Raw genomic sequence first — 17,608 nt, forward strand, 5'->3', positions numbered from 1 at the left:
CGACGAGCAACCAAAAATTCTGAACGCTTTTTATTCAGCAGCCTGTTTATTTATAAGCAGGTCAGGAATGTTATATTGGAAACGCTTACTAGGCTTAAGTTTCGTCATTCAACTCCAAAAAACAGTTGTAAGTTTGTGTTGCCAGTTCAGCCTATTTCAGGCTAGATCTAACCTATATGAATGTGATCTAGCCATTAAAGGAGTTTGTCTCCCTCTCTATTGACTCTCTGTCTGTCTCTATGCCTAACGAAAACAATAAACGAAGAAGAACTACAGAAGATCATTTATGTATGCAGCAATATTCATTTGATACCTACATTTGAGTAAAACGGAGCTAGAATGCTTACGGCAGCAGAGCGTGTTCCCATTGGTCGACTACAACGTCCTCTCTACCTGACGTCGGGCTCTCTGCTCTGCTTTGAGCGCTTTTCAGTGTGTTAGTGAAAGTCGCCCTATATAATGGGCAGCAGCTGCAGCATTTCTTCAGTCATCCAGGCGTGGTGGGGGTCAGACGTGCAGTGCAGTAAAGTTGAGAATAATATTAAATGATCGTTCAGCTAAGCTCTAAAAAATTAGAGAAAATACTTGGAAGTAGTTCTTCGAGTAAATAGAGAAACCATTAGAGGAAATACTTAGAGAAAAAATAGTTGTTTTTTTTTTTTAACTTGATGTGAATTTTCGATTTATTAACCATCTACAAGTAAATAATTTAGTATTGAACGGGAAATGCACATGTAATTTGAATTTGATTAAGTAGTGTTACATCGAGCACAATGAGACTGGCTGGTGAAGCTCGCTCGCTCGCAAGCTTGGAACTGGGGACGACTAGAACGATGTGTATTTGAGGGCCTGGCGCAGAGTCATGCAGTCGACCTCATCAATCTTGCAGCTGTTCGCCTTGATGTTGATCTCCTCCTCCTGCATGACCTGAACATGCATGAGATAGCGCATCGATGCCTTGTTCTCGTTCAGCTTCTGGTTCAACTTGCAGACCGAGGCCTTCAATGCCTGGAGCTCATTGTAGAGAGCGTCCTGGACCATGTCGCAGGTCAACTCCAACCCAGGGCGATGAGCGCGATTGCTGAGACGCGTCTGGCAAAGGGTTATGGCCCTCTGCTTGTCGGTCATCTCGCGATCTAGCTCGCTCATGTTGCGCTGCACCTGGTGGATGTGGTCCATGGTGTCCTTGTGCTTGTTCTCCAGGCACTGCTTCACATGCTTCGTCTCTGCAATGCGACGCTCGAAGGCCTCATTGGTGCGATCCGTCTGGTTCTGCATATCCTCGCAGACCTGCTTCAACAGAAGATCAATATAGGCACGCAGCTGCCCGGCGGACACCAGAGCCTTGGCATTGGCCTCCAGATTCTCATAGGTCTGCGCCTGCCACTCAGTCAACGAGAATTGGCTTGGGAGATGGAAATACGGAACAGTTAAAATGATAAGTGAATACGATTGCAGACCTACCAGTGCTGCTTGGATAGATCCTGGCCCTTGCCAAGATCCTGCTGAAACTCCTTCAGCTTCAGATTCTTCTCGTCGATAGCCAGCGACTTGTCCTTGGCTGAGAGATCCTGATCCAGCAGGTACATCGCAGCACGCAGCTTGCGAATCTGCTCCTCGGCCTCCTTTAGAGCAGCGTCGGCCAGGCCCTGACAGCCCTTGATCACCTTCAGCTCGCGACGCAGCGAGCGATCCACCTCATCATCACAGAGATCCACACCAATGCGTCCCTCGCGTAGGATCAGGCACTGCTTGCAAATAGCCAGCGACTTATCCTTGAGGAACTCAATGGCATTTAGCACACGATTGCGATACGTGTTGAGCGTCTCATCCTCCAGCATAGCGGTCTTCTTCTGGCGGTTCAGCTCATCGACTAGAAAACGGATCTCACTGGTGCGCTCACGCATGTGATGCTCCACCTCACGCTGCCAATTCTTGGTGGTGTCCTTGGTCTCATCGACTACGCGACGTGACTCCCTAAGCAGGACAACAGAACAACGGGCCATGCAGTTGGAGAGACTATAATCTGCTGATCGTTGGGTTACTTACTCGACAATGCGCTCGGCTAGCTTCTCCTGGTCGCAGGTGATGCGGAACTTGATCTTGTTGTTGTAGTCCCAATCCTCCTCAGAGTACCTGGGCGGGCACTTGGCCACTGGACCCAGATGTTTGCTTGCCAGCTGCAGGCCCGTGATGCGACGCGCTTTTAGGTTCGGCAACATGGTGACGCACTGTCTCACAATGTCGTAACTCAATGTAAACTTTAGGTTGGTTTAATATAAAATAGATTTATATTATATTGCGTAAGATTTAATCAAACGAGGAAATTAACTGTTACGTATGCAATTCTGTATACACATGTACACTGCTCTAGGAGGTATGTGAGAATTTCTCTAAATATTTTTTTTCCTAATTTGAGCAAGTCCTGGCACACTTTGGTTTCGATTGAGCTTGAGAAATTGAGTACCTGACGACCTGGCTGACTGGCTCCGAATCTGTAACTACTGGGCTGCAGCTGCAGCTGCTGCTTCTCCAGCTCGAGGGTTAGTTTAATCGATTCATGCTAGGGAATTCAGCCGTTGCCTAGCGGTATTTATTATTTTTATGTTGGTATATGCTCCATGTGGACCTCTGTATGTGTGGTAGCCAGGGCAGCTGTGCCTCAGTGTGTGTGTTACCTTGTGTATGTCACCTGGCAATCCAATTGGGCACAAACGCAACCCAGGCCCAGGTGAACTTCTTTCTGCTGACTTCGGTGGCAGGCGCGACCCGTCCTTGCGGTTTTCGCCAGGCTACTTAAAAATAGCTATGCCTGACTTTCAAGCAGCTACCTCGATCGATTTATGCTTAACATACTTTCGCTTTTTTACCTTTTTTATTTGGCAATTGTGCAAAACTTTTTGTTTTTGCCATTTACTTATGCTAATCAACGCCAGCTGCGTGACTGACGGCCTGATCGATTGAGGGGGAGGTGGATGGATGGGCGTGGCACAAAAGTGTGTAGCTTTTTCATTCGTTAAAGACGCAATATACCTACATATATGATTATTAGGTACCATTGATTTAAGTCATTTCAGGAATGCAATATTTTTGGAAGTTTTGTTAAGAAATTTCACAAGAAAATGTTTCCTAAGGCAGAGCTTGATTATAATGGAGATATAGTTTATCTGAGGCCTTTTAAAGAGGAGGACAGTTATGTAGAGCTCGCTTAAAACTATATTTGTATACAGTTTATGAGAATATGTATTCCTATATTCTACATATATAACAATATGCAAGGCTATCGTGCAGCACAGTTTGAGAGGAATTGGATAGTAATTTAAATAACGAGGTAAGGTTTTGTCTTTATACAATATCTGCTACTAAGAGGCTCAAACCGGTTTATAGGAAAAAGATTTATATTTATATTTCTAGGTTAAAGCTTTCATGATATCATATACGGCATTAGATAAGCTACATTTCCTATATAATTTTGCTTTACTTACCTCTCAGTTAATTCGCCTACAAATAAGTTGACATTATATTTTAGTTTTTTTTTTTCTTTTTGTAAAATTTAGTTTGAATTTATTACGATATACATTTGTTGTTGTTGTTGCCATCATACATGAATGCATGCATATACATATATTTGTATATATAATATATATGTATGTATGTGTGAGTGTGTGTGTAGTCTGATGCATGTATATTTATATTATGCACTGCACTTAAATCTTAATGATAATAAAAATGTACAATTTAATTAACTAGGATCTGTTGATGTTTCTTGCATTATTAGTTGTCAGTATTTTGTTAATATATTTTATTTTTATTTGAACAGCGCTGTCTCTCTTTTCTGTTTGTTTCTTCTTCTTTTTGGCTTCTGTAGATCCAGCCATCCGTTCATTTCTGACCCCGTGATGCGTCTTCCGCTATGGCCTTGAAGTTGTTCAGAACTGGTTCGCTCGTGTCGCTCGGACTTAGTAATTAGACTCGCTTAATGTCTGGCACTTACAAAATAACTGTTATTATTATGACAGAGTTGCCAGTGCGATCGCGTGTTTGGCGCAATTTTTGTAATGATCTATTAACAATGAACTTGTATTTGAATCGTTTCTTGTTTCTTTTTGGTTTTCTGTTTTTCCTATCGCTCAGCCAAAACGTTTTAATTTATTTTTGTTTTTGGTTTTTTGTTTTTTTAATTATTAGCTCTGTGAACTGTACAAATGGCTAATTGCTAGAAATGTCGCATGCAGATCGTAACTCTAGAATTATTTGTGTTTCTCTTTTATTTCAACTACAATTTTTGTTTAGGCATATTCTTTTCAGTGGACCTGGTTGTTTTCTTCAATGTATTGCTGGGCTTTTCATTTCAATTGGTTATTTTGGCTATCTACGAATACAAACTGTAACTGTTTTTGTTTGTTTTTTTTTTTTTTGTATTTTTGTAATTTAATATTTTTTGTAAATTCATTTATTTGCTTTTTGTTGTTTTTATTGTTTTGTAATTTGTTACTAGTTTCTTGTTTCTTTTTTTTTTTTTTTTTTTTTTGTGTAGGCAGTGTTTTTCCTTCATTTAATATTTGTTTTTGGAGCTACTTCAATCTGTTTTTCTTTTTTTTTTTTTTACATATTTTCCTTAGTTTAGCACTTTTTTTTAATTTTATTTATTTTTTTTTTGTCTACTTCAACAAAGAAAAATAAGACATTTCTTACTCGATTTTTCATTTCAATTTCAATTTGTTATTGTAGCATACAATTAAGAAATAATAATGCAAAATTACATAAGAAATTAATAAACCATAAACAATAAACAAGTAAAGTTTTACAATTAAAAAAAATATATATATATTTATATTTATATATATATATATATATATATATATATATATATATATATATATATATTAATGTTATGTTTCCCTTCCGTATTTTTATCGTTTCTCTTTGCTTTTGTTTCACTTATTAATTTAGTTTAAGTTGTATTATCATTTAGTTGGTTTTTGCTGTTTTCTTTCTTTTCATTTTTTAACAAAAATAATTGCTTCTGAGGTATTTTCATATTTTTTGTTTAGTTTATATAAATATGTGATTTTGTTTTATACATTGTAAGTATTTAGTTTTTTAGTCGTTCTCGTTTTCAATAGTTTTTTGTTTTTGTAGTTGTCTTGTCTTTTTTTAAACAATTCAAAGCACCTTTTGATTATATTCGACATTTTGTTTTTATTTACTTTTTTCATTTTTTTTTTAATTTTATTTTATTATTATTAATTTTTTTTTTTTTTTTTTTTTTTTTTTGTATAGATTTATCAATGTTTGCAAATATCAATATTTGTTAAAAAAAAATAAATAAAATAAAATAAAAACAACTGAAACAAAATATAATCAAAGTACATACACATCTATTATAATATTTTAGTTTTGCTATTTCTTTTGTTTTTCTCTTGTGTTTTAAATATATATATTTTATTTATTGTTGTTGTGGCAGCGTTTAGCTTCTCAGTTCACATTTAATGTTCTTCAAATAATATGTATAGCATCATTTATGTCAACTTTTGTTGTTGTTGTTGTTGTTGTATTAATCATTGTTTTAAGAAATGCCTTATTTTAGTTTTGTAAACGTTCGAACAACTGAACTGCTTAAGAGAAAATAATAATTGCATAATAGTAATAATAATAGAAAGTTGCAGCAACCGAAAGCGAGTTTTCTTCATTAGGACAAACTATTAAATAAATAGAAAATCAAAATAGATATGCATATATATTAATATATATGTATATATATATATATATATATATTGGCTACGACTTTCACACTGGAAACCTTTGCATTTAGCTTCATATATTCAGTTTTATTATGATTAATATATATTATTAATATTAATTTTAATATTATTATCGTTCTTCGTTTTGTTGTTGTTGTTGTATGGTGTTTGTGTTTGCTTTGCTTGCTGCTGTTGTTGTTGTTGTCCTCTACTCTAACACACAAAGGTTCATTCAAAAAAATGCTAAATGGCTAAACAAGAATTTAAAGCTCGAATCTAAACAAAACATTATTTTTAAGAAGAGTTAAGACAAATAATAATAGAACTCAAAACGGGAAATTTTCAAAAGGAGCTCAATTAAACAACATAATTGTAATAACAAGTGTAATAATTGTTGTTGTTGTTGTTCTTGTTGTTGTCGTTATGTAAATGTATATGTTTTTGCATATATATATAATTATTATGCTTTGTATGTGTGTATACATGTATATATGTATGTTTGTAAAAAAAAAATCAAAAAAGTTTGAAGTGTACATTTGAACTAAATTGTGTAAACCTTTACCTATATAAGCATAAAACATAATCAGTAATTGATAAATATTTATACACGATCCGGAACTCGCTCCAGCTAGCTAACTCTCTCTCTCTCTCTCTTTCTCTCTAGTGCCTCACAATCTACACACATGTACATATTATATACATATACATAAACACTCATATATGTATATATATATATGTATATGTATCCTTTGTTATTCTATATAGTGGGCTATAGCAATAGCATTTGTTATGTTATAGTTATATAGTATATATGCATGTTATCTGTGTATGTGTCTAACTTTAGTATTTATGTATATCCAAACAAATAGGGGCCACTCGATCTGCCCCTCCCTCTCTTTTTCTCTGTGCCAATCTCGCATAACAAAAACAATTTCCGCTCGTCCTTCTCATCCGCCTCCTCATGATCTGTACGTCAATGTAGTAGTAACCTTTAGACCATTGGCAGTCCCTGCTGCACATCCATCATCTCGTCCTGCGCTGGCGACGGGCGTGGCGCGAATGTTTGCATATGATGCGGATGCGGCTGCTGGTGCTGATATGGAGGTGGGGCGGCTCGTGCATATATCGTTGATCGCTGCATCGCCGGCACATTGGGAGCTACATTCGCATTGGCGGACGGGAACTGTAGCCGAAAGCTATTGTCCGGATGCTGCTGCTGTCGAAGCATGCGTCTTGGTGAGCGCGCCGGCATGCGATTAGCCCGATGCATATCCTCCAGTATCGATGGCGCAACGTAGGTGAAACCCTGTAAAATATAAGAAAATGTTGCTGTCAATAAATATGTTTGCATTTGCCATTTTGTCTCTCTCTATCTATCTGCCGCTATTTGTCTCCCCCCTTGATTGATTGGCAATGAATTGGGAGCACGCCTGGCTGCCAGTGGGTTACCCGGGCGCATACTAATGCCCAGTCATACGGTCAGTACGAATTATGCAAGAAAGTGGACTGACCCAACTGCCTATGTAACACATTTTGCATAATTTTGGTTTGCAGCCAGCGTGAGAGACACTAATTAAATTTTGACGAAAGCCAAAAACCAAAAGAAATATAATAAGTCAAAATAAAACAAGGCAACAACAATCCACAAATGCAATAAAATAATTAAACATGCCGCCGGCTCGCGTGTAAACTCATCCGGCACGCCACAGAGGCTGCACTGACTGACTGGAATAAAACTGTACGTGAGCGCAATAATATAATTGAAAACCTCGATTTGGGAGCTAATCATCATCACCTTATAGCGTGCTGACCCACTAAAATTGTGGGCGAGCCGCGAGAAAGTTTTTGTACCAATACAATAATTGGGTTCTAAGTGCAGAAAGAATTTTCCAATTAGCAGCTACAGTTTGAGAGCCACTGTGCTCAGAGATATGAGCACAACTGCTCTCTGCTGTCTAATTGGAGGCGTAGCGAGCTCTACTTTTTATTGTAGTAATATATAAAGCGGCTTTTAAAAGTTACAGCACTATCTGCACTACTCTGAGCAATTAAACCGTCTTAAACAACAATAAAACACAAAACAAACGAAAAGCAAAGCGTAACGAATTTTATAAACAAATAGCAGCTGACTAGCTAAGTAGCGAAGTAGCGCAGTAGCTGAGCACCAACAACAACAGCACAGTTTTGGCTGCTCTCATCGCAGCTGCAATTAGCAGCCAGCAGAAGAGCAGCAGCATAAATAACAGCAACAACAACTGTTAACGCAACTCTCTTCGTCGGAGGCCAGGGCCACTTCGTCGTCACGTTCGTTGGCCAGTCGCAAAGAAACACTCAAACTGAGTGCACGACGACGGAGCCGAAGCAGTGGCAAACCCAAACCTCAAACCAACTTTCGTGTCTTATACAAAAAAGCCAACAACGTTTTTAAGCGCACTGTTTAACATAGAGCTCCCTTCCCTCTCTCTCTGCTACACACTTGCCAGTTTTTTGTATAAGGCGTTGTCGTGCCGTCTGGAGAAAGGCTTAGGCTGAAATTTGCACAAGAAAGACAAATAAAAGATAAAAAAAACTCCACGTTTAGTTTCACTATGCAAACACATTGACATTAATTCTTGGACTCGAATGAGCTGAGCTCGTCGCATCATTCGCCTTTCAGGGCTATCGGGTTCGGTGAGACAAAAGCGCCGGAGCCCAAATATCAAACCAGTTCAAGTGATTGCAGTTACAACAAAAATAACTAAAGCAGCAGCAACAGCTGAGTTAACGATAGACAGAGAGAGAGAGGGAGCGAGAGAGTGCGAGACGCAGACGCACGTGCAGAAAGCGAGAGCGCAGCAAAGTTAGCGTCGGCGACGGCGTCGACGTCGCGTGCTTATAATTGGGACAAGAACCGTTTTTGGCAACAGCGCAGCAGCAGCAGCAAAAGTTAACGTTGTTACAGTGATTGTCAAACTGCGAGGGCTGGCGACAACGTGCGTGCGCATATGCTCTAAAACTGTGAAATTGCATCATTTGAAATAATACAAATAAAAGCGACACAAAAGAAAAACAAAAATGAAAACTAAACCAATTGCCAACTAACAACAATGTGCAAGAAATCAGTAATCAAAATTGGCAAACAGTTGAATTGTGTGAAAACAGCAAAAGCACCAGCAACAACCATAAATTATTGCTTGCTGCTAAAATAAAAGCGCAGCATTGTTCGCCCGCAGCAGCAGCAACAACAACAACAATAACAATAACCACTATACATAAGAAGACTGTTTGTTTTGAAAAAAATGTCCAAACTGTTGAAAATCAATTCACTCTCGTTGCTGCTGCTGATGGTGGCTGCGATGCCCCCACAGCAACAGCAACAGCAACTGCAACTACAGCAACAACAACAACTGCCAGCAACAATTGCTGCAATGAGCAGCACGGCAAAAACAACAATGCTTTTAAATGCAACTGACAGCGCTGCCACTTTCATCGATAGCAACTACAGCAGCACTAGCAGCAACAACAGCAACAACAACAACAACGTCATGAGCAACAACATAAACAGCAACGAAGCTTCCACCGCCATCTATGAGCAGCAGCAGCAGCAGCAACAACAACAACAACAGCAACAGCCTGTGCAATATGCGCAAATAACGGCATTAGATAAAGAAGTAGGTATGCATACGGTATCTATTAGCAGTAGCAACAACAACAACAACAGCTTTAAAGGCAGCCGATCAGCTGTTGGACGTACTTCACATACCCTTACTAAGAGAGTATGATTAGCTTATCATGACATTGGTTGGTTATGTACATAAGTATATAAAATATACAATTAATATTTTTGACATGATTTTATTAAACTGCAATTAGGATTTGTTATTTAAGAACATTTTCTATGCGATTCACATGCTGTAGTAAGAGTGGATAAACTGAGCTAAGTTTCTCTATTCTCTATTTCTCTCTATTTACCTCCCTCTATTCTACATGCGACTCTCTATATACTGCATTGTAAACACCGCCTTTCTATGTGATTTTCAAGCATCTCAGATATTGAGCGGGTAAATGCGAGCGCAAGTGAGAGTAATTCAGCAAGTTTCAGCGAATGAGCGAGAAATATGCATATGTGAAAATAGAGAAAGTAAATAAAGTTTTACGCTCTTGAGAGCAACTTGAAGTCGACTAGAATTTCTGCAGTAGCTCGGCGGTTTTACTTGCTATTCAAGTGAAATTTTCGACATGATTTACTTGGATAACCGTAGGCCAAGTTTTCGGGCCTCTGCGACTGGCGGGGCTCCCGCCAAAAGTGTTGTTATACGGAACACAACAGTCAGTGGCCAATAAGCCAAGCAAACGAACACCAACCATGTCTTTGGCCAGGTGCTTAAATTGCAAATTAGCCACAATAACAACAACAACAACAATAACAATAACTAACTACGACACGGTTTACGATTGAGGGCGGAGGTAAGGGCAACAAATTGTCGGTACGTTAACGTTTTGTTGTTTTTCTTTTTCTGTTGTTTTGTTTTTTTGGGTGGTCACTTCAAGTGTGTGAAAGTGAAATTTATTACACCTGAATTTGAAAACGAACGAATTTAGAGCTAACCGTGGAGCAGCTGCCCACGAATGCAATGGCCGGTTTCGGCCGTCTTGAGTCTGGGTTGAGTAATAGCCGGAGCAGGCGAGATAGCTAATTAAAAGTGTGTTTATCTTTTATAATGAATCTCGATTTTTACCACTACGATTTTTACTCTCACGTCTAGTTGAACGGCTAATCAGGCAGTGGGCGCCAATCGTGTGGCTAGCGCCAGAGGAAAAATTCATGCCGCTGGGCGTGGAGGAATTCCTGCAGCATGTGCATCCCATGGATAAGGATAGTAGCTTCACACCTGGCATGCCCTTCAGTGAATACTCGACCAAATCGCATCTGGTGACCAATGGCGAAATGGAGGACCTGTTGAAGAACGAGCAGTCCTTCATCTACGGCCGCAATCCCAATGAGGCGCCAGTGCCCATTTATGGCGTGGTCACGTTGTGTCCACCTCCGCCCAAAAGAGAGCCAGAGCCAGTACCAGTACCAGTACCAATACCAATGCAACCTTTGGCCAGCACACGAGGTCCCTACATCCCTGTGTCCATTGATCCGCTGGAGGAGCGCAATGAGACGGTGCGACGCTCGTCGCGTCTATTTCCGTTGTTCCAGCGCGTGAAGCGAGAGGCACCTGGCAGGCTGGATTACGGCCCAAGGTTCGACTTCGATTTGATGGAGCAGACCAAGTTGACTGGTGAAGCCTTACCCGTGATGCCAATGGTAGAGCACCAGAAACAGCAACAACAGCAGCAGCAGCCAGAGCCCGAGATGGACAATGGACTGCCAGTGAATAATTTTATAGCCAATCTGGCAGACAATGTGAAATTCAGCGGTGGCGGTGATCTGGACGACAATATGGAGGACAACAACATTGGCGACTCACAGCCCCAAAACACAAAGAGAATCAAGGGCCAGCTGCCTAGCTTCCATGTCACCTATTGGATGTTCTACCCATATAGCCAGGGCAAGACCATGTGCACGCTGAGTCTGGGACCACTGGGCCACATTCCCTTTCCAGCTGTCTATGGATACTGCCTGGGACGTCGCCGGGATATTGGCAGTCATGTGGGCGACTGGGAGCACATGACATTGTACTTTAATGGCGACTCCGAGCCACAGGCCATGTATGTCTCTGCCCACGATGCGGGCGCCTACTACAGCTACAGCCATCTGACAGGCGCCTTTGAGTTCCGGCGACAAGAGACGCGCAAAGGCATTCTACAGCGACCCAATTTTCCCAAAACTGTAACAACATTTAATAATCATCCGGTGCTGTTCGCTGCCAAGGGCTCCCATGGCCTGTGGACGGCGCCCGGGAAGCATCGATTCGTTAAGGTCGCTCGGCTATACGACATCAATGGCTTCGGCACGCCATGGAACACTTGGAAGGCCGTCGACATAAGCTATAAGAACTTGCGCTCGCATGGTATGTACTCAAATACATCTCTTAAATGTGTATCTAATCTAATCTAATCTGTTTAAAACAGGTCGCGCTTTGGTTCCCGACTGGCTAACCTATCGCGGCAAATGGGGCAATCCCAAGAGCAAGTGTCATCCCTTCCGCCGCATTGGGCTCAACTTTTGCGAGTTCACTGACGGACCCACAGGCATTCCACTGAAGGAGCCGCACTTTCAATGCGGCGCCGACTATCGCTGATTGAGTTGGCCCCACTAGTGTTAAGATTATCTCTAGAGAAATATTTATTGTGAAAGTCCCAGCCCGCTTCTTACTCCCCAAATTCATTAAATATGGCCCGAGAAACGTAATTAGCTTTTGTTTTCTATAAGTTTTCTGAATATGGTATAAAACACGCTTATCTTCGAATGTCGCAAGAGATTTACGTAGCTTTCTATATAACTACTTTCAACTCTATAATTAAACTCCTAATCATTCATAATCTGAAACCCACATAAAGTGTTAGGTAAGATTTCGAGGCTCGATTAACACTTACTTGAAAAATTAAATTGACACTTTCGCTGAGCGTTGTATCATCCGGTGAGTCCACGGGAACTTGTCGTGTGAATCTTGTATCAAATTGGGAGACATCATCCTCACTTCGCTGTTTAGGTTGAATAGAAAACTCTTTGAGTCGATTGCTCAGCATTGATGTCGAATCGTTGGCTTACCAGCAGCGGCTTTATTGGTGGCTCTAGACGGCGGGCCAATACATCGTTCCAGTTGACATGCTTGAAGAATGGATGTGACTGCACTGCTGCAGCATCCTCAGGTCCACTGCCGAGTCGCTGCGGCTCCTGACGCTTCATCAGGCGTCGGACCAGATCCCTGGCTTCGGGTGTGAGGTAGGCTGGCAGATTAAGCTTGGCTTTAAGTATGGTCTCAATGGTTTTCTTGCGGTTATCGGCGGTAAACGGTGGCTGTAATACGATTTTAATTATGCTTTCGTTTTAAGCGATGATAAATAATTTATTATGACACCTACCACGCCCGTGAGCATATCATACATAAGTGCGCCCAGGGACCACCAATCGACGGCTTTGCCATGGCCACTTCTGGTCAAAATTTCGGGTGCCCTGTTAAGCAAAAGAGTTTCGGTTTTAGTTATAAATACGCCCAGACTTGGCAATAGTTCATTAATTGACGGGCGTGCACGCACATGTACTCAATTGTGCCGCAGAAGGTGTGGGTGACAATACCCTCTTGTATGTGCTCCTTGCACAGGCCAAAATCTGTTAGCTTTACGTGTCCCTGTGCGTCCAACAAAATGTTCTCTGGCTTCAAGTCGCGATAAATGATGCCCAGATTGTGTAAATGGCCCAAAGCCAAGATGATTTCACTCAAATAAAAACTGCAAGCACATATTAGTTACTATTTAATTCGAAGAAGCGAGTCAATTTGCAATCGCTTACCATGTGGTGTCCTCCAGAAAGATGCCCTCGCGTTCCAAATGCATAAACAATTCCCCGCCACTCAAATACTCGAGTATCAGATACAATTTGCCGTCTGTTTGAAAGGCATATACCAATTCCACGATAAACGGATGCTGTCAAGGTGAACAAATAATGTAATCAACAATAGTGCAGGGAGATCAAGTTCAATGAATTTCTATAGCATGTTCAATGTAGCTTCCACATCTAGCAGCTAGATTACCAGCTGCTATACCTGAGCAATAGCGCTTCCTCTTACCTTGACTGCCTCGAGTATGTTGCGCTCGGCTCGTGTGTGCGCCGTATCCTTTTGATTGGTCACAATGGATGCCTTTTTCAGCACCTTCATGGCAAAATATTTGTTAGCATCACGTCCAGCGGTCTTGCGCACCTGTTGAGCGAAAGATGAAGAGGTGTGAAAAGGTTTCGCATGGATTTACACCTGAAATATACCTGAAATACTTTGCCGTAGCCACCTTTGCCCAGCACTTTCTTGAGCTCGAAATCCTTCGGGCCCAATTTAATTTTGCCTGGATTGACATTCTCCTCGGAGAGCTGTATGGTTTCCTGGCCTTCATTGCTGTTTTGCGGTAGATAAAGATACAGAGGGCGAAAGGTAGAGAGAGAGGAGCAAATTTACAGACACGATTAGTTTAGTAAATGTGTTTTAGATTTAGTGTGCATCGCCGCTAGCGTGGGAAATGGACAACCCACGCGTTCTATAAATAAAAACGTTGGCAAACACGCGCCAATTGGCGCCCCCAAATCCCATAGCAGTGCCCACCCCCTCTCAGCTTGGCCAACTACCAGCTCACTCCATCAACATATCAAGTGTTTGTACGCTGACTGGCTGGCGGCCTGGTGGGCTGGCACGGCTGGCATATTGCCCATTAGACGAGCCAACAACAGCTTGTTGGTAGGTAGTCAATTGCCAGTTGTAAACACTTCTGCCACATGACAAAGCTAGCCGTGTTATCAGTCGCAGTCGCAGTAGCTGCCGCCGCCTGTCGCCGCGTCAGGTGTGCCTTCTGCCCCGATCGTAATATGAGTGCGTGTGTGGCAATTAATACATTGCCCAGCCCAAGCAGATTATCATCCAGTCGATACTTGGGAAATGGCTATTATAGGAATGGGTATTCCCCCTCCTCCTTCTACCAATAACATTTACTCGGTTGTCGTTCTCAGAAGAGAATTACGTCGCGTATCGAAATCGCAGTCCCATCCCCGCCAGCGGACATAGCATTCGAATTACTCACTCTTGGTGTAGGTTTATGCTCAATTCCGGTTCTAGATCGACCTGCAAAACAGACAGAGAGAGAAAAAGAGAGAGAGAAAGGAAGATAAGAGAAGAATCAACAATATGCAAATGAGTCACAGACATGTAAAAACTTGAATGATTAGTCAAGAGGTTGTAGCAAATGCCCAATGTAAATAGTTTTAAGATACACAGACTGTGGACAAACGGAGATAAATGAGAATTATTGGAGTTATAACTAAAACTGGTCCGATTTTCATATTAGAGATTTAATATTGCCTAAATAAGGCTGTTAAATCTATACACTAAATGTAGATCCTTTCAAATTGTATGTAGAGCCCGCTGCACCCAATCACTCGAAGCTATAATAAATATGTGTGTTTCTTATTAGATCACTCCTATGAGATCATTCTCAACTTAGACTTAAGAGAAACAGCATCCACATTTAGTTAAGCTTAAAGCTTTTAGGATTTTGGTAAATGATCTTTGAGGAAAGTAGCGTCTACCGGGAGCCGGGCGAAGTGTCTTAATGACAGAGACAAATTGTGATGCGCTCTTTGTTCAGAGAAAGTGTTTTGGGGCAGAGAAATCGTTAATCGCGGCAACGCCGACGCAGAACGAGGCGTATAAAAATTCCGTTTAGCCTCGGGCGTAGCGTTCGCTGTAGATCGCCAATGTATACATGAGTAAATACGCTTGTATTTATATGTATATGTATGAGTATATAAGCCAGACACTTCTCCACACACATGCACACCTTTTCTCTTTAATGACAAACTAAAATTAGAACTCGGAATAATGCCAAATACTCTGCCGGCTATTCAGCGGCTGCGGATGCTGCCGAGACGTTTGTTTCTCCGTTTAGGGGCGAGACTTGGAGACTTGCTAGGCAGCATCTCAGTTTGGAATCGCAAGGGGAACTCGTCATTATATGCAATCTATATATATAAATATATATACACAAATAATTACATATAGTTAATGATATACGTGTGTATGTATATGCGGGTGTTGCAAGTAAATCCATTTTACTGAAACGACAACTGCTTCAAGCTTCGCAATGCTGGCGCCGAATTTCAATTAACAAATCAATCATAATTTATAATATCCACATTTCGAGGGCGTGCGCCTGCTCAGACTCGGCAGTTACAAGTACTTATGACATTTGGGACAAAAGGCAAATATTGCAACACATTGGCGACTAGTACATACCCTAGCTAGAGCAGGAATTAATTAAAAGACTTAAGAAGTCTATAATATCCACTTTAAAACGTTTTCAATGGGTATACACCAAGCTCCCCAATTGCATTTTCAATTGACACGAAAATGAATACAAAATAAATAGAGCTGCACACGCGGCCGATCGACACGATTCCATCCGTTTTTTTCATTCTTTTTTCTGTTTTTTTGATTAGTTGCGCCTTATCAGCAAAGTACAATGCCGTTTTATTTTACTTTTTTCGTTTTCCAATTTTGTTTTATACCCTGATAAGATTTTTCATTCCCTTTTAAGTGGGAGTTTAGCTTTAAATGAAGAAGAGCGAATGAATGACTCAAGACCCAGAGGCAAATTTAAGCATGAAACACGCACAGTCATGAACATTCTTTTGCAACGCAAATCAAAGCTTACTCTATTTAATGACATCAAGATTTCATGAACAACAACCCCAGAAAACCCTTTTATATAACAACTTAATAGCGCTTGTTTGGGAATGATTCCAGGCGAATTATCTCATAGTGTGTCAAGTCAAGACAAGTTTAGAGTATCTAATCTTCGACAAATAAAAGATAACTGTTTTTCCCTGCTCAGCTGACAAACATATATACTTATATATAATATGAATATAATTTCCAAGAATTTGCGTACTCAATCTATGAAAATGAGACCATTCTACTGCCAATTCAAAACAAGAGGTGTTGCACCTGGTACGATTGATACTAGTCTGTGTGCATTTGTGTATGAGTGTGTGTGTGTGTGTGTGAGTGTGTCTCAATGTGTGTATGGGCGTAAGTAATTGATACTGATTATTTTTTGAAGGACATTTGTGTATAGCGCGATACGATTGCCCAATGTTGCAATCAAATTGAGCGATAATTGCTGAAGAATATATTTCACAAAGAATATATGGAAAACTTTGCTGACGCCGCGCTTGGCATCTGAGGTGGACTTTTGCGCAGCAGATAAGACGCAGAGTTCAGTGCCCAAAACAGAGGAAATATTTCCTTCTGTTTTTCTCTATGTTCGGGGGAAGGGGACCCAGACAAAGCGAAGAAGGTAAACAAAGAGAAAACTCGTGCGTGCAGCACTTGAATGGGCGGGCAGGCAGCGGGGTTGGGCGAGAACAGCAGGGTACAAGGGTGGGTGGTCTGGTGGCCTGGTGCTGCGTAGTTAATTCTGTTACTCACATCATCTAGTTCGATCCTGTCGTCGTCCGAGTCTCGCGCTTTTTCATCCTCGTGCAGCTCGAGATCGAAGAGTTCACTTGTGTCACTTACGTCCGCCATTTGTCGTTGTGTTTGTCGTCACGCACACGCACACACACACAAGCACGCACACAAGCGCAAACACAGCCAAACACTATGGTTTTACTTTTTTTTTTTTTTTTTTGCTCTTGATTTTACTTTTTCAATTGAATTTGTTGCTGCCTCTGCTGCTGCTCAAACAATACGGAAACAGACCAGAGCAGCGGCTGTAAGGGAAACGACGAGACGCACTTTCCTGTCAATGCTGTGATTTGATATTAATTTTGGCTTACTCGGACTGATGCGATGCGATGCGGCCCGAAGGTTATTTGTTTATTAGTTAATAGAATATGAATGGAAACTAAGGCGCAGCAGCAGCAACAGCAGCAGCAGAAGCGGAGCGCCAATGCCACAGCCACACAATGCCAATACACACGCACGTACACGCACACACAGAGACGTCTACGCGACCATGAGACGCATATAGAGGCGCCCGTAAGTTGCTGCTCGACGCTAGCCCACACGCGCGCTCACGTAGAAATGTTGAAATTAAATTAAATGTAATTTAATAACAATTAAAATGCACTTTTTCTTTGTTTGCAGCCAGAACACGAGGTAAGTTGGGACAGCGATTGCACTATTTGCTCCTATCGATAATTGACAAGCATCATACCAGCGTTATCGATG

At 41.1% G+C, this 17,608-nt stretch overlaps 3 protein-coding genes across 3 annotated transcripts; 1 reads left to right on the forward strand and 2 right to left on the reverse strand.

Annotated features, from left to right (window-relative positions):
• Window positions 1–644: 644 nt before the first annotated feature.
• LOC6582355 (tektin-1) lies at window positions 645–3,556 on the reverse strand. The gene is made up of 4 exons (XM_032730970.2): window positions 3,486–3,556; window positions 2,050–2,261; window positions 1,465–1,977; window positions 645–1,405 (listed from the first exon to the last, which is right to left on the reverse strand). Exons 2-4 carry the CDS (start codon window positions 2,220–2,222, stop codon window positions 826–828), a joined length of 1,266 nt encoding a protein of 421 aa, XP_032586861.1. The 5' UTR covers window positions 2,223–2,261; window positions 3,486–3,556; the 3' UTR covers window positions 645–825.
• Window positions 3,557–5,428: 1,872 nt separating this feature from the next.
• Window positions 5,429–17,576, reverse strand: LOC6582356 (ribosomal protein S6 kinase beta-2). The gene is made up of 10 exons (XM_002008023.4): window positions 16,865–17,576; window positions 14,460–14,500; window positions 13,657–13,783; window positions 13,463–13,594; window positions 13,186–13,319; window positions 12,933–13,124; window positions 12,759–12,849; window positions 12,445–12,693; window positions 12,270–12,377; window positions 5,429–7,050 (listed from the first exon to the last, which is right to left on the reverse strand). Exons 1-10 carry the CDS (start codon window positions 16,961–16,963, stop codon window positions 6,736–6,738), a joined length of 1,488 nt encoding a protein of 495 aa, XP_002008059.1. The 5' UTR covers window positions 16,964–17,576; the 3' UTR covers window positions 5,429–6,735.
• LOC6582358 (putative transcriptional regulator cudA) lies at window positions 7,890–12,074 on the forward strand. Its single transcript, XM_002008025.4, has 3 exons — window positions 7,890–9,398; window positions 10,490–11,743; window positions 11,805–12,074. The coding sequence occupies exons 1-3, from the start codon at window positions 9,023–9,025 to the stop codon at window positions 11,972–11,974; spliced, it is 1,800 nt and encodes a 599-aa protein (XP_002008061.4). The 5' UTR covers window positions 7,890–9,022; the 3' UTR covers window positions 11,975–12,074.
• Window positions 17,577–17,608: the final 32 nt, after the last annotated feature.

The sequence above is a fragment of the Drosophila mojavensis genome, unplaced genomic scaffold (genome assembly GCF_018153725.1).
Source record: "Drosophila mojavensis isolate 15081-1352.22 unplaced genomic scaffold, ASM1815372v1 contig_74, whole genome shotgun sequence".
NCBI classification, from domain to species: domain Eukaryota; kingdom Metazoa; phylum Arthropoda; class Insecta; order Diptera; family Drosophilidae; genus Drosophila; species Drosophila mojavensis.